Source organism: Prenolepis imparis, unplaced genomic scaffold, assembly GCF_030444845.1.
Source record: "Prenolepis imparis isolate NDT839.2.m4 unplaced genomic scaffold, iyPreImpa1.0 SCAF_9, whole genome shotgun sequence".
Taxonomy (NCBI): domain Eukaryota; kingdom Metazoa; phylum Arthropoda; class Insecta; order Hymenoptera; family Formicidae; genus Prenolepis; species Prenolepis imparis.
This window is the reverse complement of record NW_028141167.1, coordinates 13,325,071-13,352,572: the sequence shown is the minus strand read 5'-3', so window position 1 is coordinate 13,352,572 and position 27,502 is coordinate 13,325,071. Positions and strand designations below refer to the sequence as shown.

The 27,502-nt window shown below is 29.8% G+C and overlaps 2 protein-coding genes across 6 annotated transcripts; one reads left to right on the top strand and one right to left on the bottom strand.

Annotated features, from left to right (window-relative positions):
* Nucleotides 1-1,916: 1,916 nt before the first annotated feature.
* On the bottom strand, nt 1,917-6,928 carry LOC145940267 (katanin p60 ATPase-containing subunit A-like 2). Its single transcript, XM_083045179.1, has 8 exons — nt 6,801-6,928; nt 5,601-5,671; nt 5,062-5,247; nt 4,373-4,673; nt 3,430-3,598; nt 3,249-3,361; nt 2,675-2,880; nt 1,917-2,301 (listed from the first exon to the last, which is right to left on the bottom strand). Exons 1-8 carry the CDS (start codon nt 6,861-6,863, stop codon nt 1,917-1,919), a joined length of 1,494 nt encoding a protein of 497 aa, XP_082901305.1. The 5' UTR covers nt 6,864-6,928.
* Nucleotides 2,681-26,969, top strand: LOC145940269 (uncharacterized). 5 transcript variants are annotated; one of them, XM_083045186.1, is made up of 4 exons: nt 2,681-2,872; nt 14,620-14,825; nt 15,950-16,098; nt 22,670-26,969. In XM_083045186.1, exons 2-4 carry the CDS (start codon nt 14,753-14,755, stop codon nt 22,853-22,855), a joined length of 408 nt encoding a protein of 135 aa, XP_082901312.1. In that variant the 5' UTR covers nt 2,681-2,872; nt 14,620-14,752; the 3' UTR covers nt 22,856-26,969. The 5 variants fall into 5 exon arrangements, with proteins under 5 accessions (XP_082901312.1, XP_082901314.1, XP_082901310.1 ...); XM_083045184.1 differs by lacking the exon at nt 2,681-2,872 and adding an exon at nt 10,607-10,991; XM_083045187.1 differs by lacking the exon at nt 2,681-2,872 and adding an exon at nt 10,629-10,714.
* Nucleotides 26,970-27,502: the final 533 nt, after the last annotated feature.

Below are 27,502 nucleotides of genomic sequence, written 5' to 3'. Positions count from 1 at the left end.
AATTATTTGTACTATTCTTTATATATAATATATTTAAAGTAGCATTTTTCAAACTTTTTGAAACAATGTATTTATGAATGTTTATGAAATGAATTTTGATATCTATGAAAATTATATTTCAATTTTTTTAAATTAATTAGAACAACACAAGCGCGCGCTATTCCTCGATTTTGTATAAAAAAGAATGATATTTTTATATAAAATTTGTATATACATGATAATATTTTTTGACAGAAATCTGATTAAAGCGTTAATTTGCTAATTAAATTTTTAAATAAAAATATGTTATAAAAATTAAAATAATAATGTTATAAATAATATTTAATACTTAATGATAATACTTTAAACGAACAATATTTTTTGACAGAAATCAGCTGATAAGTATCACTAAAATATTAATTGAGTTTAAAATACTATAACATTTTATTTTTAAAACATTATTTTATAATTTTTATTACATATTCTTATTTTAAAAATTAATTAGCAAATTAATGCTTTAATCAGCTGATGTATGTAAAAAAATATTAATAAAACGTTAATTTGCTAATTAAATTTTAAAATGATAAAATGTTACAAAATGTAAAATATAATATGTTGTAAATAATATGTTGTAGTGCCTTATCTGCGATTAATATTTTTTGACAGAAATTAGCTGATAACTGTCAAAAATATTAATCGAGTTTAAAGAATTATGACATATTTATTATTTAAAACATTATTATTTTAATTTTTATAACATATTATTTTAAAAATTAATTAGCAAATTAACTCTTTAATCAGCTGATTTTTCTCAAAAAATATTAATAAGGTGTTAATTTGTTAATTAAATTTTAAAATAAATATATGTCAAAAATTAAAATAATAGTTTTAAATAATATGTGTGTTATAATTCCTTAAACTCGATTAAAATTTTTGACAGTTATCAGCTGATTTCTGTCAAAAAATATTAATCGCAGATAAGGCATTATAACATATTATTACAACATATTATAACATATTATTACAACATATTACTACATAATACATACCTATTTTTAACATATTATTTTAAAATTTAGTTAGCAAATTAACGCTTTATTAATAGTTTTTGACATACATCAACTGATTAAAGCGTTAATTTGCTAATTAAATTTTAAAATAATATTATAATATAAAAATTAAAATAATAATATTTTTTAAATAATGTGTTATAATTCCTTAAACTCGATTAATATTTTTGACAGTTATTTGCTGATTTCTGTATCATTCTTTTTAACATAAAATCGAGGAATGGCGCGCTTGTGTTATTCTAGTCCCTTTTTAAAAAGGCATGTTACGTCGATTCTCGCAAATATTGTTGCTTCTTTTTCGCGATGTTGACAAATAAGTATATATTATAACATATTGTATTATTTACAACATAATATTATTAAAATAATAATATTTTGTAAGTAATATAATATATTATAATACTTTATCTGCGATTAATATTTTTTGACAGAAATCAGCTGATAACTGTCAAAAATATTAATCTAGTTTATAACATATTATTTAAAACATATTATTTTATTTAATTTAATTTTGGATAAACTGTCAAACTACTAACCCTCGCGATAACAGCTGCTCGATGCTATCAATATAACGCATAACGCGAATCGAGACAGACAATTAGCATCGCGGAAAAGCGACAACAATATCAATAATATGCCTTTTTTAGAAAGGGATTGAAATTAACTAGGTAATTATACTGCAAATAGATGAATAGAAATTTTATAAGGTATCTGAAATACTACCAAAGTAACACTATTTTACAGAAAAAAAATTGATCTAATTATTACATGTGTTATGTCTAATTATTATACATATTACACATATCTGTTTTTTTTTTTTTTTTTTTTGTTATAATTATTACTCCAAGCTTTCCTGCTATTTTCCTCTCATTTAGAACAACCAAATTGTTTATCCCATTTTATATATTGCGCGTTTATATGCTTGGCGGTGGGTTTTACATTGTTTTTTGCGAACGTAAGGTAATTCATTGCATTGATCAGACCGTCGTTTCGAATATCGTTGACGGAAATTGTTTTAGTCTCGAGACTCTCCCAAATAGGCCGCAGTTGATTGATCCATGCTTCCTTGCACAATAATTTCAAATCCGCGCAAGAATATCCTGCGGTTTCTTGGGCTAGTTTAAACATTTCCGGTGAATCGTGCAGATCGTCACGCGCATAAAACCGTAGTATTTCCAATCGACTAGCCTCGTCGGGAAGATCCACAAAAATTCGCTTCTCTAAACGTCTCAACAAGGCAACGTCGATGTTCCTGAAAAAAATATAAAAAAATAATTTAGGATTACAGGATTTAAAGAAATTACGAAATTAGATAGATAAAAAAATATTCTTCTGATAAATTATTTTCCTGAGTACATAAATTGCTGTGTTTTGAAACAATAATTGTTTAGACGTACTCATTAATCATTTAACTTAATTATGTACATATGAAAAAAACAATGAAATATTTATTAAAGAATTTTATACGAGAAAGTAATATTTTAAGAAACATTAGATATGCAAGAATAATTTAAATTTGTCTTTTCTTGACGAATAATTTTGCATCTTTTTTTTAAATCTGTCAAATATGTATTCATTAAAATCAAATTATCGAAATTATTCATATATAATTGTTTTTTGTTTACCAGGGAACGTTTGTAGCTGCTAATAATATAACATTCATATTATCCATTGATAATAATCCATCTAATCTGGCGAGAAGTTCCGCTCGGAACCTTCTAGCAGGTTCCGAACTCGACGAGCCGTAGTCCGCGTTGTTTGTGGTCGTCCAGTCGATTTCATCGATGAAGATTATCGTAGGCGCATAATGTTTAGCAAGATCGGTGAGTACCTAAAATTTTTAAAATTCTTAATTTTTTATTAATTTTTCGGGAATATTGCAAAAGCCATTGAGATCAATTAATAATTGCCAATTATTATTAATACAAATAAATTAATAATTACAGGCCGGATGTTTATGAGAAATATAAAATGTAAAACATAGTTTTTTTTCTTATAATTATACAGAGATATTTTAATTGCATTATTTATCTCAAAAGATCTTCTTTTTTATGCTTAATTTTTAATAGATCTTTCTCATAAGCATCTATTATAAATATCTAGAATTCTGATATTGTAGAAATAGATGTTTTTTAATATAAAAAGCTAAGAAAAAATGCTCTATAAATGTCTAATGTATATATTATATTTTCTACTTACGCGAATATATTTTTCGGAGTCGCCTCTCCATTTGCTAATCACGGAGCTGGAAGTTATATTAAAAAAGGTCGACTGACATTCGGTGGCGACCGCTTTCGCTAGCATTGTTTTGCCTGTTTGAAATGAGATTTTTTTTCTTTTTTTCGTTAATTTTCCGGTAATTTCGCTACGTTTTACATACCAGTTCCCGGTGGACCATATAACAATACGCCTTTGCAAGAACCGAGTTTTCCGTTAAACAGATTTGGATATTTCATGGGGTACAATATAGCTTCCTTCAATAACGTCTTGCAATTCTTTAATCCCTTTACGTCGTCCCAATGAACGTTCAACTTTTGTTGCACGATTTCCTACGAATTATCTCACGCTTTATCTTGCACACATTCGCTTTATTCGTGATTTTTATTAAACTCACAAACGATATTATGAATCTTTATTCTGTACAAAACAATTCTCTAATGTACTCAGTTTCACTGCCATATTTAATGAATATATGACTATCGCACAAAATTAAATTAAATTAAAATTTGATTAAATTAAAATTTAATTAAATTAAAGAAATATATTAAAATATATTAAATATATAATATCATATATTATATTAATATTAATATATTTATTATTAATATTAATATATTATTATTATTATATTATTATATTATATTATTAATAATTAATATATACATAGAGAGAATTTTCTCTTAGAATTTACCCTGAAAATCATGGTAATCGTGGGATAATATGGTATGGAAAGAATTTTAAAAATATGTTTGATTAATTTTGCCATACTTTTAGTAAATTTTACTATACTTTTAGTAAAATTAATCAAACATATTTTATATTTTATTGTGATAGATATTATTTTTTATCATGGTTATTTTTTATTATTTTAATTATGAAATATTAATCAGAGAAATTCTCATATAAAATTTTTTCCATACCATATTGTCCCACGATTACCATGATTTTCAGGGTAAATTCTAAGAGAAAATTCTCTCTGTGTATTAATAATATAATATAATAATAATAGAATATAATATGATATAATAATAATAATAATAATATATATATATATATTAAAATATATTAAATATATTAACATGATTTAAGGCCGGATTTCTTACCCGTGACATAACGTCGGCGATTTCTTTCAATTCGGAGCCGGGCGGATAAAGATCGCCGATTGGTTTCAGTAGTCTCTCATTATCGGTGACAGTTTCGTCGGACGTCGGCGCATGTATGACCCGATCGCCGCTTTCTGCGGGAAAAATTGGTGTCACCGTGATACCGAGATTCAATTCGTCCCACGCGGACGATTGTTTTTGCGGGACGATTTTATTTCTTCCGATACTGTTGCACTCCTCGGTGAGGCGACTATCCTCTTGCTTTGAATTAAGGACTCTCGTGGGTCTCTCTTTCCTATTGCTGCTCTGCGAAAGATCGAAATTTAATCAGAAAAAAAGGTCAGAAGAATCCCTTTTCTCGAGATATTTGAATAATGAATTATCAAGGTAGCATATATTTTTTTTTAAACTGTTTCTAATTTATTGAGTATACAAAGGACTTGAGGCAAAATTGATGCAAATTAAATTAGCAGAGATTAATTCAATAGTTTTTTATATATTTTTATTATATTTAATTTTTTTTTTATATTATATTATATTTATTTTTATATTAATTTTTATTATATTTAAATTTTTATTTTTATATTATATATTAAAATTTTTCTCGATAATATTATTTGATACTTTGATTAGATCTCTAATATTCTACATCTACTATACTTTTTTAAATGACTATTTGTACTTCTTACACATTTTGTGCCACATTTCCGGTGGTTGCTTCCGCCTTCTTACATAATTTCGGGTACCTGTTGTACTTGGCGTGATAATAATCGGTATATTCAAGAATAATAGTTTCTAGATCGATATTGTCGCATACTTGAATGTCTCGGGAGAGTTGAGCTTCTTTGAATAGACTCTCCGCTGTGCTAGAATATCTACGAGGAATGTCAATAATTTAATTCTCGTTGCATTAATATTGATACAATTATTATGTTTGATTAGCGGTAATAAATTTTGAATTAAAGAAATGAAATTCGTTAATAATTTCATCAATAAAATGTTTACTTCTACTTATTTCTAAATATTTAAATATTTCTACTCGGAGCAAAAGTAATGAAATAATAAAATAAATAATAAACAATAATAAATAAATAATAGCATTATTCATTTTGTATTTAACTTTTCACGGCAACATAATAAAATTTCGATATTAATAGTGGATATTTTTAGATCAATTTTTTTTTCTAATATACGCGAAAAATTTTTTATTTAATCAAACTCTGCTCACCCTTGATCCCGTAAAAAGGCAGTGATAAGATAAATAAGATGTCGCCGACGTTCCTGGGCACGTTTCTCCTCCTGATTGATTAATAATAAATGTATATATTAATTATAATTATTAATTATAATTAATTAATATATAATTAATATAATTAATTAATTTATAATTTATATATATTTTTCTTTCGAGCTATAATATCACGATTTAGAGATTCTTTTTATGTGCTTGTAAAAGGTAGTAAAGAGAAATATTGAAGTTTTAGAAAAACTAGGAAAAGAAAAACTCAAAAAAGGAGTATATCAACATAAAAAAAATTATTCGATTTCCTTCGATTATATTACATTTTTTAAAATCAATTTTGAAAATACTATCAAGATCAGTAAATTGATTTAATCCGTTTTAGCATAATCGCAATAATTACGTAAAATCCAAAAATTTCGTAGATTACATTACATTCGGATTCGGCCAATCTTCTTATAAATATTTATAGATCTCTCTCTCTCCAACCAATAATTGTTCTACAAGTTCTTTTACATTGATATTTCGAAACACTGACATTTCGTTTATTTAACATAGAGAGAGAATAAATATCGTTGTAATTTAAATTTAAATCATTTATGTCGAACGAATCTGCAGATTCTGTCCCGCTATGTATATTTATCGTGATGATGGAAAGAGGGGGTGGGCGATTTAAATATATATATTTCCCCATATCTGCGATTGAAAATCGAATTTACTGCGAAACGATATCGAGCCCGCTTGTAAAATGAATTGTTCTCACCCTCGCGACTCATTCATCCCCTATCGAAATAGCCTGTATATCCTGATTTTTTCTGATATTTTCTATATTTTTATAAAATCTTGATGCACATAATCACGAGGAGGCGCGATATAATTGATCTGTCAGTTCATCATCCTCTCGTCGCGTTACTTTATTAAGGACGCGATACACGAGTACGATTTCACAACATGTGATAATATAATTTTGCTTTTTAAAAGATATGACAGAAGATATAATGTAGAATTATTATTAGAAATTAGAACGCGTCTGATAATACTAGAACTCCCGCTCATATCAGAGTACGGCAATAAATCAAAAAAAATTATATCTCGTAAATGAATCTCTGACGTAAAGTAGCGTCCATTAATTATTCAGGGGAGCACTAATTGACCGTGTTCTAAAAATACATGTATGTTCGCCATCACCTTATCCTTCGCCAAGTGAGCGACGCGGCCGGAAATCGCGTTGAGTGACAGACAGTCGTTCATGTTTCCCCTTCCTCGGCAAAAGTTAATTAATCTCTTCGACGATAGGTTTTTCGATTATCACTTCTTCGCTCGGTGCGCGTTTGTTTGAAGGATATACGTATGCGATTCTACGGTTGTCATGACGATGTCGACGCGGTGCGGTTGTCAATAGAGAGAGAGAGAGAGAGAGAGGCGGGACAAAATTGCGGAAATGAAGGTAAATCGCAGTCGCAGAGTAAAATGACAAATCGCGCGTAAAAGAGGATGATGGAAATATATATGATAATTCTATCTTACGCATAATTGCGTAATTCAGTTCATCCGCTAATCGCGCAAGTCTTTGATATACTTCCTTCATTTTGCGAATTGGCGAGATTCCATCTTATAAAGTGTCTGCAATCCTGCAGTGTCCGGGAATAAAATGCATCTGCGTCGCTCCTTTTATCCGCTCACGCAAATTTTCTTATTTCCGCATATATATATATATTATACATGAATTAATCCTCCGGTGGGACGTAATAATTTTCATCTATATAAGTATCGAGTTTATTAATATAAGCGTGCAAAAGAAATTCTTATATTTTTTAAAATTTTATTAAAAAAAAATAATTTCCGCATATACATATATATCAATTAATCTTTCAGTGGGACATAATAATTTTCCTCTTAAAGCTCCTGGGTGCTCACCGCGGCCATATTGGATTGTGACGTCAGAGGCGAGAAAGCATACGCTGAAAATTCTTAGATGCCATTTTTTAATGAAAAGATATTTCGATTAAACAGCACTTCAGATGGCTTTAGCACACTCTTAAAAACCCCCGAAAACTATCCTTTTCCCTTTATAATCAATCAACATCTGTAAAATGATCGAGATATCAGACTCTGACATGCGGAATGACTGCGCATGTGCAAAGACCAGACGGACTGGGCTTCATAATATTACATTTTACAGCTGTTGATTGATTATAAAGAGGAAAGGATAGTTTTCGGAGTTTTTTAAGAGTGTGCTAAAGCCATCTGAAGTGCTGTTTTATCGAAATATTTTTTTATTTCGAAATGGCATCTAAGAAATTTTAGCGTGTGTTTTCTCTGACGTCACGATTTCGACATGGTTGGAAAGGAGCCAGGAGCCTTAATAAGTATCGAACTTATTAATATATGCATGCAAAAGAAATTCTTATTTTTTTAAATTTTATTAAAAAAATAATGTATATGCGCAAATTCTTTTTTTTCAATTTTATTAAAAAAAAAAGAATTTCCGCATATATACATATACATGAATTAATCTTCCGGTGGGACGTAATAATTTTCCTCTATATAAGTATCGAGTTTATATTAATATAAGCGTGACGGAAGAAATTCTTATTTTCCTTTTAATAAAATTAAAAAGGATTCGATTGAATTAACTTTGAAAGAATTTTAGTTGATAGTCAATTTTCGAGTAAGCAAGGTATTTAATAATAAAATTAAAATGCGTCACAGAAAAAGTATGGGAATGAGTTATTAAATTTTTATCGCTAAATTTCAAAAGGAAAATTCAAGATTTATGCCAGATTAAAAATATGCAGGGATAATTTTGACAATTATTCATTAAAGTTTTAATATATATTTCATAATGTATATATCTATTTTTTGCTCCTGCAAAATTTCTTTAGTGTTTTTTTCCTTCAACAAAGATTTTGCAATCGACTCGACGCTCTAGGCGCTCATATCCTCTTATCACACGTATTTTAAAGTAATTTTGGTCCCCATCATTGTGTTTAGGGAAAATCGAAAACGCGTTTCTAATAACGATGCAGCTGATAACGTAGATTAATCACGTTTCCCACCACGTCGGAAAGTTTAATGAGATCGTGCTACACATTCAAATATATATGGTATCTTAAAATTATACTTTTTATATAATTATATAGATATTACAATTATTTTACGAAACACATACTCTAAGGTAATATATGTTGTCTAATTTAATTTGTATAATTAAGAAAGGGCCTAAAAAATGCGAACATTTATGCGTAAATTTTAATTATTATTAGTATAAGGATTTTGTTTAATTTTGCTACGTATAGAATCTATTAATACATATTATAATATTTTCTAAATTTATTAGAAAACTGTCATTAAAATTAAAATTGCAAATTGTGTGCGTTATCTTGTATATTAATTTGCAATAATTTAGAAATCACAATATGGTCTCTATATAGGGTATTTCAGGAGGTATGGTCAGTATTTTAGAACATGATTATACACATTATTTTAAACAGAAAATTTTATATAAACGTGTGTTCTATATATGTGAACGGTTATATAAAGATGCAGTGTGTTCAATCTTAAGAGAGAACGAATACATTTTATTAACTTACCAAAGTCTATGAAACAATTACATTAAATTTTTGTCGTTTCCTGTTATCAAGTCTAGTTTATGAAGGAAAAGTAAAAAACATACGAGATGAATTAATTGGTATGTATTTTGGTTACTGGTGAATGTATAAAATATCAACTAGACAAAAGACTAAAAAAAAACAACACGCCACACCTTCGTGTTCGAGCTGCAAAATGCATTGAGGTGGGTCGGAAAATTTATGGTATAAGTTTAAAATTTAATGTAATTGTTTCATTAAATTTTAAGTGTATAATCAAGTTTTAGAATAATTAACTATTCCTCCTGAAAACACCCTCTACAGATAGACCGTATACTGTGATTTCTAAATTATTGCAAATTAATGAAATTAATAGACAGGATGTTACACTCAGTTTGTAATTTTTTTAATGACAGTTTTCTGATGCATTTAGAAAATTATCTTATAATATATACACGGAGAGAATTTTCTCTTAGAATTTACCCTGAAAATCGTGGGACAATATAGTGTAGAAAGAATTTTATAAGAATTTCTCTGATTAATATTTATCACAATAAAAATAATAATATCTATCACAATAAAATATAAAATCTATGACAATAAAATATAAAATATAAAACATGCTTGATTTAATTTTAATTAATTTAATTTAATTAAACTGCATAAAATTAATTAAACATATTTTATATTTTATTGTGATAGATATTATTATTTTTTTATTGTGATAAATAATAAATATTAATCAGAGAAATTCTCATAAAATTGCTTCCATACCATATTGTCTCACGATTACCATGATTTTCAGGGTAAATAAGAGAAAATTCTCTCTGTGTATTATTCGATTCTATATATTGGTAACAAAATTAAACAAAATGCTTATACTAATAATTAAAATATAAGTATAAATGTATATACGATTTTTTCTATTTGATTTTATTATTTGAAATATAATAAATTAATTTTACTAATAATTTTGATAATGCGACAATAATATCCTTCGAAAGAGAAGCGCAACTTCAAAAATCCTACTTCTTCGCGCAGTGAACAACTTCAATACCTCGAAGAGGGATAAATAAATTAGTCAAACGAAACTTTTACAACTTTTGCCTTATCCGAGATATCCAGGATATCTCGAAATCAGTCCCTTCGTTATCGCGATTCAAATCGAGAAAAGCACACGACTGCGACGAATGCGCTTTTTCGACGACGACGGGGTAACGAGACGGGGTGCGTTGCGCTTCCACAGGGGGGGCTTCGTCGCAGCGTGGCAAGAAAACGAGAGAGGGTGAGAGAGCGAGAGACAGAGCGAGGAAGGCAGAGGGAGAGAGGGCGAGAGAAAGGCGAGGCGCGGTGCGCGGAATACGGTTCGATCGACCCTCGCGAGAGAGGAACAAGCTCGTACTGCGACAGAGTTTGGTCAGTCGGTCGGTGTCGTTGCCAGCTGCCGCATCGCGCAGTTAAGTTCCTCTTCGGGGGTCTCTCTCTCTATCTCTCTACCTCGACAAACAGCCGGTATACCTATCACACACCCTTTCTTCTATTTTTTTCTTTCCACCCCCTCATCTCTCCACCTTATGCACAGTATCTCTCTCATCGCGACCAATTTTTCATTTTTTTCCGCCTGCGAAATAGACTGGTAGGCTCGAGGAATTCACTTTTTCTCAAAATCCCGCTTCTCTCGCACCCCTATTGAAGAAAGGGGGAGGGAGTGGTGAACACATGTGCGTACGAAGGGGTGGACGAGCGGCCCACGAGGGATGATGCGATGCGAACGCGATACAGCATGAAGGTAAAACCCCCACCCCCTCCCCCTCTCTCCTCTCACCGCATCCGTAGTGCGTGCACTATTATGCGGATTTATTTCCGGTCGGCCTGGATAACGGACGATCGGGCGGGGAGAATAGGGTATATGGCGAACGCGCGAGTTGGTACTTTGGTACCCGCATCAGCATCAGATCAGCCGCGGACTGATTACAAAGCGGTTCACGCCGGGAGCTTGACGTCATTCAGCCCGCTACTGATTGACGACGGCTTAAAGTCGAGCGTGACAAACGAGGGATCGTGTCGTTGACATCGTTTTCGCGCGGCTTTCGGCCCCCTTTTCGCCCCCCTGGTCCCCCGTGGGTTTTTAAATCGTGTTCTCGTTAATTTGCAGGTAAAATCGCTTCTTTAATTTTTTTTCTTCTCGCACCATCTCGGGATAGGATCCACGCACAACGTGCTTTTAAAGGGATCTGTTCCATTCGTTACACACATTTCAATTTTCCAAGATACAGCAGAGCATATTATATGTATACATACAAGGAAAGAATTTTTCCTTATATTTTATTGCAAAATTCACTACAAATTTTATCGTGTTTGGCAATAAGCAGAAAATTATTATGCTGCATGTTAAAATTATCGTGAGCGATTGAAAAGCCAGATTGAAAATATTATGCTGCATTGTAAAGTTTATATAAAATATTTTATATATTGTTTATCTATTTTATTTAAAACATCTAAAGAATTATAAGTTTTTAACATATTTTAAAATTATTGAAATTTTACTATATATATTTTAATAAAATTAATCAAACATTTTATATTAATATTTTTTATTGTAATAGATTAATCAGAGAAACTTTTATAAAATACCATATTGTCTCACGATTACTATATATATGATTTTCAGGATAAATTCTAAGAGAAAATTCTCTCTGTATATAATAATATACTCTGTTGTAGTATTACATACAATATTAATAATAAATATAATTCCTAAAATGTGTGAAACACAATTTAATTCAAAATAACTCATAAGTAATTGAATAACAATAATTCAATTCAAATAGGTACACTTTACTTTATGGCAATACTTGTCCGAAGAAAAGCTCGTTCGGCTGCATATTTTATTTTTATTTATTTAGAAAAATACTTTAGATAGGAATGAATTAATAGAATTTAGCTTATTAGTATTATGCAAAAAAATTGCAAAAGAATTAAAATTTCCATCTTTGCTTATATATTGTCTTAAGAAAGTTTTAGAGCGAGTCAAAATTTTTAATCTCATCACGAACGAAACATTTTATTACCTTAATTTTAAGATAAGCATTTTATCCTCGAGTTGTATTAAAACTATAAAGAAGCTTTAAAGAAGCTAAAACGAAAGTTTTGTCTTGCAAACAATTAAATCGCAAAGAATTAATCAGAATCATGTTATCATGAAGCATACGTACATATTTTAATATCGCGAACAAAATTTCTTTAAATAAATTGTAAAACATGTACAAAATGGTTTTACCAACAAATTGTGTTTGTATATGTCTGAGGAAGACGTATAGAAGATTGATATAAATTTATATAAATATAATAATAATAATGTAATTTTTATGTTCTAATTCTCTAAGCAATAAGAAAAGATAGAAAACTATTTCTATATAAATGTTTTATCAGAATTGCAATTAATTTGATTGATATTAGAAGATTTATTCGAGTCACTCAATCTTCATTCGTAATTTTACTTTTCTCTGTATCTTTTTAGATTTATTTAATACAGAAATAATAGAAGAAAATAATATATTTGAAAAACAAAAAAGTGCAATACTAAATATGCACTTCACAAAAATAGTGTACAGAATTTTTTTTTAGAAAAAAATATATAAAATTATTTTTAGAAAAACAGGATATAACATATAAAATAATATATATATAAATATATACAAAATATGTGCGTGTGTGTGTATGTACCAAATGCTTAGAAAAATATAAAAAGAAAATTAAGTACAATAAATAAAAAAAGTAAAAAATTGTAAACAAAAACCTATTAAGTGTTCAAAAACACATATATAATAATAATTAATATGCAATTAATTAAGTTCTTGATTGTGTCCTATTAATTTATGATAGATACTAAGCGGCTAAAGCTCCTTATAATTTGATATCTATTTTGAATCTATGAATCTTGAATAAGCATTTGCTGCTTCACGCAAATTCTTACTACATAAAGTATTCTATAATAAAATAGGATCTAACTAAAAATAAATGATAAAAACTGGGCGTGTCTAGATCCGCAAAATATGCATTTCCGCAAATCTAGATTATTAAAAAATGTAGATTATCCCGATATTTTCTCTAATAACAAATTCATAAATATATTTTAAAAGCGATTTCGTTATTTTTCATCTTTTCGCACGATTGAGATATTCAAATACATAATACTTAAGTATTCATGTTTGAAATGTTTCTGCATCTTGCGTCAAAATTTTTTTGACGCTAGAATAAAATCTTGGCGAAAGTTGCTGTTCGATTAAATATGCATGCGTGACAACGTAAATCGCAACTTGGCAACTTGAAATAAAGTTTATCTTTGTATGTACATGGATAGTGCGATAGCTTCGAATACACACGTCATGTCGACGATCGATTCAGAAAGACTCTAGTCGCGCTTCGCGTGACCTTACTAAGGACGAAATGCATATTCGCACAAGAATCTCAACACGTATAATTATTGTAGCAAGTTTCGATGCTATATCTTGATACAGATATCTTGCACAATCAGATTTCGTCATTCACTATAAACACATATGAAATAAACAAATGGCTTTCTTGGTGCATCTGCAGCATCGAGAAACAAAGTTATTGCTCATCAAAGTGAATTGGATTGGCCAAAGTTTTCTCCTTTGTTTTTTAAGAAGGAGTTCAAAAATAAATTTTATTCGTGTAAAATCAACATTTTAATAAACAATTTATTGGTCAACGTTCGATCATCTTCTATCATCTTTTAGCTTTATTATCTTATCTAGCGAATCTATCGAAAAAAAAACTTACTATCTTTTTAGCAAGAAATTCCTCTCTGGACTTTATAATAAAGAATAATAAAGACTTTATAATAAAGAATAAAGACTACACAGAGAGAATTTTCTCGTAGAATTTACCCTGAAAATCATGGTAATCGTGGGACAATATGGTATGGAAAGAATTTTAAAAATATGTTTGATTAATTTTACTATACTTTTAATAAATTTTACTATACTTTTAGTCGAACATATTTAATAAATTTTTATTGTGATATAGATATTATTATCTTTTATTGTAATAAATATTAATCAGAGAAATTCTCATATAAAATTCTTTCCACACCATATTGTCCCACGATTACCATAATTTTCAGAATAAATTCTAAGAGAAAATTCTCTCTGTGTACTGTTTACATACTACGTGATCTTCCGAGATGATGAGTTATTCCGCGTTCCTCGCGAACCCTCAATTTCGCGGCAATATGGCGTGTGGTCGAGAATTCGTGGTAATCGGCTTTTAAGGCCGAGAAGACGACAATTATCGCGCGATTACGATCCATTAAAATAAGACCCACACGCGCGAGATTAGTCCAATACGATAACAAATGCATATACGTATGTATCCTGATTTCTATCGCGCAGGCAACATGTTCCTGCTGCTGTCAGTTCTGTCGGAGCGGAGGTTGCTGCAATAACCGTGCGTTCTCCGACCATTCCGAGAGACCATCACCTATATGATACGTCCCACTTTTCTCAAGTAACCATCCCGCGGATCATGAAGATATCCTCCGTCAAGACGCTCACGTGGACGTTCTACTTGTCCATCCTATTATTCCTACCGAGAACAAGTAAGGGGCGCGATAATAACATAAATGTAAAATTGAATAGTAAAACTACGACAAATTCGCGCGCGATTATCGATATCGGAATCGTGAATAAATAGTAAGAGAGAAAGACAAAGAATTAAAAAATTTTAATTTAAATATCTTAAGATTTTTGAGAAAAAATGTGTCTACTAGATATTGTTTAGTAAATTCCTAAATTTTATGTGTTTTTAAATGCTAATGAAATAATTTATAATTTAATTTAATTTATAAGGTGTTATTATTAGATTATATTATATCACATTTAATTTAAAAAAATGATAAAAAAGAAATAATAAAATATTAAATATAATACATGTTTTGAATGTTCTCTATATGTTTGGGCTGCTTGGATTTTTATATATGTATTATTAATGTTTTCAGCTTTTTTTTCTTAAATATTAATGATTAATTATATGATAATTATCTTTTTTTATCTTAAATATTAATTAATATTTTCTTATGCATCATTAGCTTCTCAATAATGTAATCGAGTAAAATCTTTAAGCAATTCCATTTATAGAATTATTATTTAGAATTGTTATTTAGAATTATTATTATTCTATAGAATTATTTATTAATATTTAAGATCAAGTTAAATTAATATATAAGATAAAATTTTTAAAATTTAACATAAAAAAGAGGTTTAATATGTGATTAATCATTAATATATATATATATATATATATATATATATAGTATATCAGAAAAAAAGCTGAAAACACTAATATATAAAAATTCAAGCAAACAAAATATACAGAGAGCATCGTTTAAATATTTAATATTTTATGTTTTCTTTTTTATCATCTTTTTTTTAATAAAATGTAATATAATACAAGCTAATAATACATTATATAAATTAAATCATAAATTATTTTATATTTATATATATTATATATACATATATATAAAATTTATATAAATCTATTTATAGAATGTGAAGATTAACAATTATGTATAAACATTGATTTCGGATTAATGGAATCCTGTAGACCTTTAAATCGAGATTATATATATACGTACTTTGTGTATGTATGACGTATAGTCGAACGTGGAAACCAGGTTACACCGCCGCCAATTTCGATCAGCAATGTGGTAAATTGTTTCAGATGCCCTGGAAGAGAACTGCACGGATTTTCAGGGTGGTACTGTCAGACACGGCCTCCTCTACGTGCCAGGACCTGCGGTCTGCAGTCTCTGCGTATGCTATCATTCCGAGCCGATGTGGTGCCAGGCGATCTACTGTACGCCACCGTATGTGAGTATCCAGGAATGTGAAGGATCTATGCGAGTAACGCGAATCTCTCTGCATATTTTAGGGGATCGAATGTCCCATTAGTATTTCGGTCATCATCGTCGTGTCAGAATATGACGCTTGTATTTCTTTGAGAGTTACGGTAGACAAACGCGCACTCTCCGTTTAAGGATGTATGGGAGACATCTAAAAATGATACAAAATTCATAAAAATTATATAGATCATTTGCACTTTGATACTAAAGCTACACAGAAAGAATTTTCTCTTCGAATTTACCCTGAAAATTATGGTAATCGTGGGACAATATGATATGGAAAGAATTTTATGAGAATTTCTCTGATTAATATTTATTAAAATAAAAATAATAATATCTATTACAATAAAATATAAAATATGTTGCATTAATTTTACTTATATTATATTACATTAAAAATATCGAAAAAATGGTACCATGTATTTAAAATTTTTTACATGTATAATTGGAACTTTAAGGAATGATGTTGCAAAATTACATTAATATTTACTGAATCGTTTAGAAGAAAATAATTTGTCGAAATTCTGGCTTTTTCTTCGATTACTGAGCATTCGGTTGTATCAACGCTTGGAAATAGTTGAAAGTTAGGAAATTAAACTATAGCGATTTTCTATAAAATAGCGTTGGTACTTTTTTCTCCGATTGTATCTCCCATACATCCTTAATTCGCATTCATCAGCGAGAATCGTTCGATGGTGCTTGATAATTATAAAATTCTTTGCGCTCCTCTTTCCGAAACCTAATATGCAATTCGAGGGAAAATGAAAAATAACAGAAAGAAATTGAAAAAAAGATAATGTCGATCTCTTTTTTTCGATTATCGAAATAAAGCATGCAATTGATGGTGCTTTTTTTTTAATGGCAAAGTTATAAAAAGAAATTAAAAATTATAACAAAAAAAAAGGATGGACATTGTGTAAAAAATGACGTGATAAATTTCGATGTAGCGTGTCTTTAAACCGCCCTCATATTTTATTATGTTTGTCACGTCATATTATTCTAATGGACGTTTCTATCGGATAATCGCAAGATAGCGAGACCGATATTCTTCGGATAATAGGTTGATGACTAACGAGCCGTGCATTTTATTCGCTCAAATATGGGCGTGTTTCCTGCGAAAAAAGTAGAAATAGAATACGCAGAATGTACGTCGCGATACACCCATACTTCCTTCAAATTACTTAATTTTCTGCTTTTTATTAATTCAAGGTGAGCTTATTGCTTTACAATTGGAGATTAAGAAACCTGAAATTTTCATAATCGCGTGAAATCTTTAAATATTAAATTTAAATTCAATACTTAGGGCTCCTGGGTGCTCACCGCGGCCATATTGGATTGTGACGTCAGAGGCGAGAAAGCACACGCTGAAAATTCTTAGATGCCATTTTTTAATGAAAAGATATTTCGATTAAACAGCACTTCAGACGGCTTTAGCACACTCTTAAAAACCTCCGAAAACTATCCTTTTCCCTTTATAATCAATCAACATCTGTAAAATGATCGAGATATCAGACTTTGACATGCGGAATGACTGCGCATGTGCAAAGACCAGACGGACTGGGCTTCATAATATTACATTTTACAGCTGTTGATTGATTATAAAGGGGAAAGGATAGTTTTCGGGGTTTTTTAAGAGTGTGCTAAAGCCATCTGAAGTGCTGTTTCATCGAAATATTTTTTTATTTTGAAATGGCATCTAAGAAATTTTAGCGTGTGTTTTCTCGCCTCTGACGTCACGATTTCGACATGGTCGGAAAGGAGCCAGGAGCCTTAATATATTAAATATATTATAATAAATCTTAATTATCATCATTATCATTAATTATATATATATATATATATATATATATATATATATATATAATTAATGATAATGATGATAATTAAGATTGAATATATTATATATAAAATATATTAAATTTTAATTATCAGCAATTATATATATTAAATCTTTAAATATTAAATATAAATAAACACTTTAAATATTAAATAAAATAAATATTTAAATACAAAATCTTTAAATATAGGCGCGCGCACATAAACAAGATATTCAATTTTAATCGATCATTTCTAAAAAATTTTTTTTTTATTGTACAATAAAATGTTTTGTAATCGATTAAAATTCGCTCCATTTTTTTATTTATTTATTTTTTTTAACAACAGGTATATTAAATGGCCTGTTAACTGTTCGATGTTTATGCTGAGAAACGCACATGCATACATATAGGAGACCGGCGTGATCTAATAAGTAGGACAAGTCTCTCGTGTCAGGTTCGAAATGTCGTGCACTCGCGATTGCAGCAAGTTTGCGCGCGGTCCGGTTTCTCGTAAGTATCTACAGAAACTCTGTTGTAATTACAGACGAGAGAGATTAGCGTATAAAACTTATCGCACGTTAATCACGCAGAGTTTAGGTCCTACTGCCCTACATTAACTTACGCAGGGGGCGGAAAACACGTGTCATTCTCGTGCGAAAACAAACATGCGTATGCATGAAGGTTTAATTGGTATTGCGAGACAAATATGTATATGTACAGAGTCTCGGGTGCATTTTTAAGTACATTTACCAGGACATCTCATATTACGCTTATATTAGCAGACCGATATTCAGCTACATAATTGCAAATAATGCGCGAGAGTGCGGAAAAATCTATACACGCAGAAAGAAAGTATTTTTGAGGTAATATATTTTTTTTTATTATAAAGTAAATTTCATTGATAAAAAAATCGCGTGCTTGATGAATATACATATATGATAGTCCCATATAATTAGTTAATTAATAATCAATACATAAAAATAATGTCATAAATATATACACACTCGACAAAAAATAGGCAACGCTTCTTTTCTCGCTGAAAATTGTTCAACTTGAAAATGTTATAACTTGGCGAAAAAAAATTATTATTATAAAGTGATTTTTAAAAATAATGTCTTCAAGAGTAAAAATTTCTTTACAGCTTGGCATATCATACTAACTTGCAGATCAAACTTGCACTTTTTATACTTTCATAAAGACTTTATCTCTAATAGATGCAGCTTTTGTAAGCAAATTGTATTTGCCAAATGTTTAAGTGTATTAAAATACACTGAGAGAATTTTCTCTTAGAATTTACCCTGAAAATCATGGTAATCGTGGGACAATATGGTATATGGAAAGAATTTTATGAGAATTTTTCTGATTAATATTTATCACAAAAATAATAATATCTGTCACAATAAAATATAAAATATGTTTAATTAATTTTACTAAACTGCATAGTAAAATTAATCAAACATATTTTATATTTTATTGTAATAGATATTATTTTTATTGTGAAAAATATGTAAAAAATTAGTTTTCCAAGTTTGAATATTTTCGAGTGGAACAATTTTCGATGAGAAGAAATTTCCCTCGTTTCTTATCGAGTTTTATGTGCTAAGTAAGTTCTAATTCTCGTTAAGAAAGGAAAAAGGGAGGAAAAAAACTTTCAATATAATAAAAGTTCAAATGTAATGAAATAAATTAATCCGCACGTATATGCGCGAAAATTTCCCGGTACGATTTATATATACATACAATCGTTTTAATTTATCGACATACACATGCAATTTCGCATGTCGACACGTCGTAATTGGACGTATTAAGAGGGGTTGAAAAATATAGCGATCAGACCAAAGAGAAAGATGACTCAACGAACGAAGCGTGTTGAACGGCATGATGATAATAGATAATATGCAGCACAAGGGCAATTAATTATGCTGGAAGCGATGAAATTAAGTGCCATCGCGCTCAAATCGCGTCACGCGTGTTCCTTATATGCTTTATAAATATAATCTTATAGATTACCTTTCATGTACACACACATAATTTTATGTAGAATTTTTTTTTTTTTAAGTAAAAAAAAATTTAATTAACTAATTAAAATGATTTATTATTTTTTTCAGATAATAACTTAATCATATTACTTCTTTCTTTATAGATTATCTGTACGTAAAAATTAAAAAGAGCTCGTGGATCTTATTACTATCTTTTTAATCAGCAATTAATAAACGATAGCGGCTGCATGAAATTCGTAAATTTATTTTATTCATTGCATTTCTTAAAATAGCAAACACTGAATATGCAAACAAAATTTTCTCAATGGGATGCTATTTTGAATAACCATCACAATCTATCGCTAATAACGTGCTGTTTTAGCATATATAAATAAATACATTTAATGACACTTTGAGAGAGTTGCATGTTGCGTTACACTGTCGATAATTGCATGAAAATAATAATATCGCGCCGTTGCAGTTAATTGCAAATTGCATATACGAATTAAAGCATCAGCGTTTAATTCTCTCTCTAAAAGATTGCAGGCATCCATCGCGTCATCAGTGAGAAATTGGACGCTTTAATTGAAAAAGCAAAATTGATCTAAACGAAGAAAATATATAAAATTATATAAATATATAAATATAAAAAAAATATAAAATTAAATGTATAAAAAATTAAAAATTAAATATATAAAAAATATAAATATAAAAATATAAAAAAATTAAAGTTAAATATAATATAAATAATATAATATAAATAAAAATATAAAAATTAAATATATATAATAAATTATATATGTATATAAATATATAAATATAAAATTAAATATATTTTAAAAAATTCTGATTTTTTCTTGGACACGATGCACAAAAGTTTATTTTTGCCATATAATATTGAAAGGCAAAATATTGAAAGAAAATGTTTGGAAATATATGTGTAGGCGCTGCGCCGTTTTATTTAAATTTGTTCACGTGCGGCGAGCTTAAACCTAATTTTTCAACGCGGAAGTCATAATAAATGCTCCACGTGTTTACTTAACACAATAAAATCCGATAAAATCCGTCGCATCGACACGACCGCCGACGAGAATGTATATAATCTAGGTAATGCGGCGCTTGTCACGAGTCAAGTTCAGGCCGCGCGCCAAATAACCCGGGTATTTTTGGAGAAATTTGCCCGAAGAGACGCGAACGTCCCGGGAACGTTTATGCACTTGCCAATAGCGATGTAAAATCCATTTCGAAATGGATTTTACATCGAAGACCGCAGTGCGGGGGCGAGTGTGCTGACACTTTTTGGACATCCTTACCGTATACGTAGGTCAAACTAAAAGAAGAAAAAACTGGCAACTATTCCGAATATTAAAAAACTGCCAAGTTATTTTATTTTAAATTCATAAATTTTTGCAATACCAGTCGTTTTAATAATTAACGAGACAATTCTCCGGGGTATTTAGGAAAGAAAGACTTGTAATATTTGTCCCGCATATTAAATAATCTATTTTTGAGGAATAAATGAATTTATCTTTAAACTATGTATTATATTATGCGTAGATTATAATACAATTTTTTTCGATCAATCGATGAGATTTATGTCACGTTAATTTAAATTTTGCTATTTTTTTATTTCTCATTGTTGAATACCAAAACATTATTTATATCAACTCGCATGTGCATGAAAAAAATCAAAACATTAATTTAACATACAAAATTCACGCTACTTTTTAATTAGAAAGTATAATCACACATTACTCGAAACAAAAATTACATATTTATCAGATCATTATATTTTATCATTTTTCTGATTTTTGAAATAGAGAAGTCTGTATTTTTCCATTAATATTATATTATTATAAATTATATTGAGTATATTATATATAAATTAATATGTAAATTAATATAAAGTAATATTATAAATTATATCGAGAAAATTATATTAAGTGTACATACGCATACAGACGTACTTTTAATAAACTTTTAATCATATTCACGCTATTTTTAAGTTGAAAAGTAATCACATTGCTCAAAATAAAAATTATTTGTCAGATCATCAATTTTTATCATTTCTCGAATTTTTAAAATAGAGAAAATTCTGTGTGTGTATTTTTTAAAATTAATATTACATTATAATATTATATTATAAATTATATCAAGAATACTTGAGTTGTATATATGCAACAGTATTTTTAATATATATAATCATATATTCACGCTATTTTTAAATTAGAAAGTCACACTATTGAAAACAAAAATTCTTTGACAGATCATCAATTTTTATCATTTCTCGGCTTTTTAAATAGAGAAGTCTGTATTTTTCCATTAATATTATATTATTATAAATTATATTGAGTGTACTCGAGTGTACATACATACACACAGACGTATTTTTAATATACGTAATTTAATATATATATAATCATATTTATGCTATTTTTAAATTAGAACAGTCACACTTTTCAAAACAAAAGTTATTTGACAGATGATCAATTTTTATCATTTCTCGGATTTTTAAAATAGAGAGAGAATTTTGTATATTTTTCCATTAATATATTATAATATTATTATAAATATCCGCATTAATAATATATTATATTACAATATTATAATATTATATCTAGTATATATACTCGAGTATACTCGTGTACTTTTATCCGATTGTTTCGAGCGGTGTGAAAATTATAAAGCACTCTCACGTAATCACGCTGACCTATAACATCTCGATCGCGATTGTTTTCCGCAGAAATGCAAGAAGTTTCGCGTGGGCGAGCGCTGCTGCGAATTCGAGTGCCTCGACGACAGCGACGACTGGAGTGGCCCGGACGTGTACAACGTTTACGCCACGGCGTCGTCGACGACGGTCCCGAAGCAGAGCCCGGTGGTCCTCTTCTGCCTCCTCGGACTGATCGCGCTGCTGACGGTGCCCTAGTCACGACCTGGCCTGAGGTGGAGGAGATCCGCGGTCATCCACGTCGCAAACCCTGCAAACCTCGCCCTCGTCAGGAGAATTCGTCCTTTAGTGATACCAGTGATTCGACGGTGATATCAAAGACGATGATGATGAGAGATTGTGCACGAGAAATGAGAAATTCCTGGAGATAGGTTTGATCGACAGACTCACCTGCCTCCTAGCGATTACGTCGTCAAAAAGTGATAAAATAATTCATGGAAATAAATGAATCGAGAATTTGATCTTTTTGAGTGAGAGAGAAAGAGAGAAATTTATTTATAAACAATAAATGATATAACGCGCGAATAATAGTTATTTTCCCTCTCGCGCGATCATGTGTCAATTTTTAAAAGCGAAATTTAAAAACCCCTCTAAATTGTCGGGCGAAAATCTCTATATTAAAACCAAAACGCGTGCGATAGTCTTATTTTTTTAAGCGTATTAATTTTTTTCCACCTTGTCAAATTCGATACGATAAAATACTCGATATTGAATCCGACGAGTATCAAAATCTACTCCGAACATGAAGGAATAATGTAATACGTGGTTTTATTGTTGACCTAATCCGAACATTTAAATGTCAAGCGAGGCTTGAAATTATTTCGAAATAAAATGCAACATTCCTAGTCGGAGGATAAATAAAAAATGCATATAAAAACGAAATATCTCTCTTTCTCTCTTTCGATTTAATTATCGGTATCGATTCTCGAGGACGATCGTAATCGCGAACGGGGTGCGTCGTCATCAAAATCAGCAAGAACCCTCGACATCCGGTCCTCGTCTTCGGCGATATATACTCTCGATGGACAATTGAAGCTGACTGATTGTAAGTGAAACCGATCGAGACCTCGCGTATGTATGCATGTATATGTGTATGTATGTATATATGCGTAAGGTGAGAAATTTTTATTTTTCCATATTGTCGCGAAATACTATAACGTGCAAACGCGTTAGAAAGAGAGATTAGTGCGCATCAGGGACACATATGTACCTATATAATAAAGGTCCGTCGTCAAGGAAGGCTCCGTCGAATGTGTGATATCCCTCTTTGTTAACGAGACTCGTTTCAATCTCTCCAATTGAAACCGATTTCACCGTTCGTTCGTTTTTGATTTGCCAGATTTGCCGGTGAGCGGGCACTTTTTTAAAAGAATGTCGCCTTTGCGGATTGAAACGCATATATACATAATAATAAAAATCGAGGGAGAGAGAGAAAGAGAGAGAGAGAGAGAGAGCGATAATAAATAATAATAATAATCCTGTCTCTATTTCGCTATTTCGTTTCGTTTGACGATCGGTATCTCTTTGACATTTCTTCTTTTAATTTAATTTAATTTTTTTTTATGCACAGAAATAGCTCTTATTCGCGTTGAAGGAGAAATCGAGTCTAACGATTCGTTTATCCTACGATTTTGTCGAGATATCGATTTTAAATTATCTTTGCGTTTGTGTACACGTTATACTACGCATAAATTGTGCGACGATAGCCGATGTTTATTTGATTGCTTATTATTTTACAACTACAATAATAAATGATAAAGACGCGATATGATAAAACACCACAAGCCTGAAATTTTTATATAAATCGATTATAAATATAATATGAGTATTAAGAGTACTTGTGACGTAAACATGCTTGATGAGAAATCTGTATATATTTGCATAATTTGTAAATTTAATTATTACAGGTGAAAATATTAAAAACACAAAATACACGCGCAAGATTTAAGGAAAAATACATTCTAATTTATTCGTTGAAATTTTTATTTTTACGTGCGCTTATATACTTCGTTATTTTGTAAATGATATTATTATATATAACTCGTTGAGATTTTAAGAAACGAGATTTTAGACATTTTGCGATAACTATCTTCTATCTGCAAATTGCAGGACAACGGTATTACTCATGTTACCAATTAACGCTCAAACCATCAATTAACTGTTGATCGCGCGATATTTCAAAGCAACGGTGGTTTACAATAAGCGCCTAGATTTTCACGTAATAACAAACCAATTTATTAGAATTATAATTAAGATAATTCGATTTTGCCCACGCAAACTAATTGGATCAATGAGAAAGCTGAAACTGAAATTATTAACACGAGCAAATTTAATATCGAAAATAATAATCTGACAATTAAAAATAACAATAAATAATGTATCGGTGTGAACGTGGCTTTAGAGCCTCGTAGAATTTTCTTGTCGCGTTAAAATTAATTTTTTTTCAGAGTTTTTCACAAGACTCTAAAAATTCGATTTTGCCCACGCAAACTAATTGGATCGATGAGAAGCTGAAATTATTAACACGAGCAAATTTAATATCGAAAAGAATAATCTGACAATTGATAACAATAATGTATCGGTGTGAACGTGGCTTTAGAGCCTCGTAGAATTTTCTTGTCGCGTTAAAATTAATTTTTTTTCAGAGTTTTTCACAAGACTCTAAAAATTCGATTTTGCCCACGCAAACTAATTGGATCGATGAGAAGCTGAAATTATTAACACGAGCAAATTTAATATCGAAAAGAATAATCTGACAATTGATAACAATAATGTATCGGTGTGAACGTGGCTTTAGAGCCTCGTAGAATTTTCTTGTCGCGTTAAAATAAATTTTTTTTTTTTTAGAGCCTTTAACAAGACTCGTCGGAGACAATTTGACGAAAAAATTAATTAAGTTTTAATGAAATTAATTATAAACGACACCGGCGATAAATCCAAGCAATATGGGGCCACACGAGTAGTATAACGTAACACAAACGTGCTTTCTTTATGGATTTCTTTACGGGGAAATATGTGAGAATGATAAACATATGGTGCTAAGTCACTTCTCATTAAAGAGAGTGATGCTGTTGTATATTACAAGTTCGCAAATTTTTCCGACATATTGCGACACTGTATTTTCAACATTTGCGCATGTATATGCTTGCCTGTGATACATATATATTTTTACGGCATTTCATTACTGTTATTCTAATCGCTTATTCAGGAATCTTGAAGGCTTTGATTATATAATGCTGCGGATGTTTCCTAAAAACGAAAAACAGACTTTTTAAAATTTTGAAGGAACGAGAAACGAGATATATTGATATTGCGTAAAAATGACGACGGTAATAATTAATAATTAATAATTAATGATATATCCAATTAATATTACATTTATATTGTTACATTAATCGATTAATTATGCGAAAATTCTTTTTGCCGTATATATATAAAAAAAAGTATTACAAAAAAGAGTTGCCATATTCCTTTCAATAGTATTTAGAGCCCTAATATTTCGTGCGTATAATATATATATATATATATATATATATATATATATATATATATGTTTACACACACACACACAGAGATTATACATGTTACACAATGATATTTAATTATTAATGTTAATAAAAGCGTCCCATCCTTTTTATGAATGCGCGAACGACAAAGAGCCATAAAGAGTGACGCGACAAGAATATTGTGATTCGTGAATTTAATTAAGCTCCGCTCTTTGTTACACAGGGTATTTGCGAATAATCTTATATACGATCAGAGGCGCATCCAAGTCTCGAGCTTAAAAAAAAAGGTATATATACATTCATATATTTCTCGTTTCGCAGATTTCTCTCGTCACCTCAATCCGCATTTTCGCGACCTTTTGTTTAATATACGTCTCTGTTGTTAGGAGACGTCCGCTTATGTATTAGCGCATATTTATAACATATTGAAGCTATCTTTCAATCGTTCGCAGCAATTTGAAACGTTAAATATCTCAATTGAGCTCTCAATATTGAATGCAAACTCGTTACAAATAATATTCTCAGCGTTATACGACGCTCAGCCGTGACATATGAGCCAAACTATGATGATGATGATTGGTATGGGAGCTTGGATCCCTTCTGAAGGAAAAAAAGAGCTTGGATCAGCCTGTGCATTAGTAGAGATTGCGATATCTCATGGGTAGAGATGTAAAGAAATGTTTTTTTTTTTCCCATAAAAAATGATTTTTAGCGGCGAATCGTTAGAACAAGTAGAACGATAAAAAGGATGTCCGAGATTATAAGTTAATAATTTAAGTTTAAGTTAATAATAACACACACATATATATATTCGTTCAATATACCTGACCCCGAATGTTCTCAATATAATTTTTTTTTTTTACCCCCTTCAAGAAATTCTACCAGATATTTTTATTGAACAGAGGAAGCTAAAACACACACACCTTTATATCGCTTTTTAAATATTTTCACCGAAAAAAAGACTTCTGTAATTTAACTATATACTTTTGGGGGGCCAGGTGTCTAATAGAACTTAAATTGTATGCTGTAAAAATCTTACCACGATGCAGAGCAAATATGTTTGATAATTTTGTTGTCCCATCTCGAAGAACGAGGTCTTCTTACCTGACGAAGAACGCGTAGTCGTGCTTTTTTTTCGCGTCTCGTCATTATATATATTTTTTCTCTCCTCTTCTTCTCTCTACTCTAATTTAGCGGAGAGAATTATTCGACCAATTCCTCTAAGCTTACACTTTAAACTAATGTTTACAAAAGAGAAAAAATATATATATGTATATAAATATACATATAATATTTCAAATGTAAATATAGCTAGACGATAGCTTTAATATTATTACAA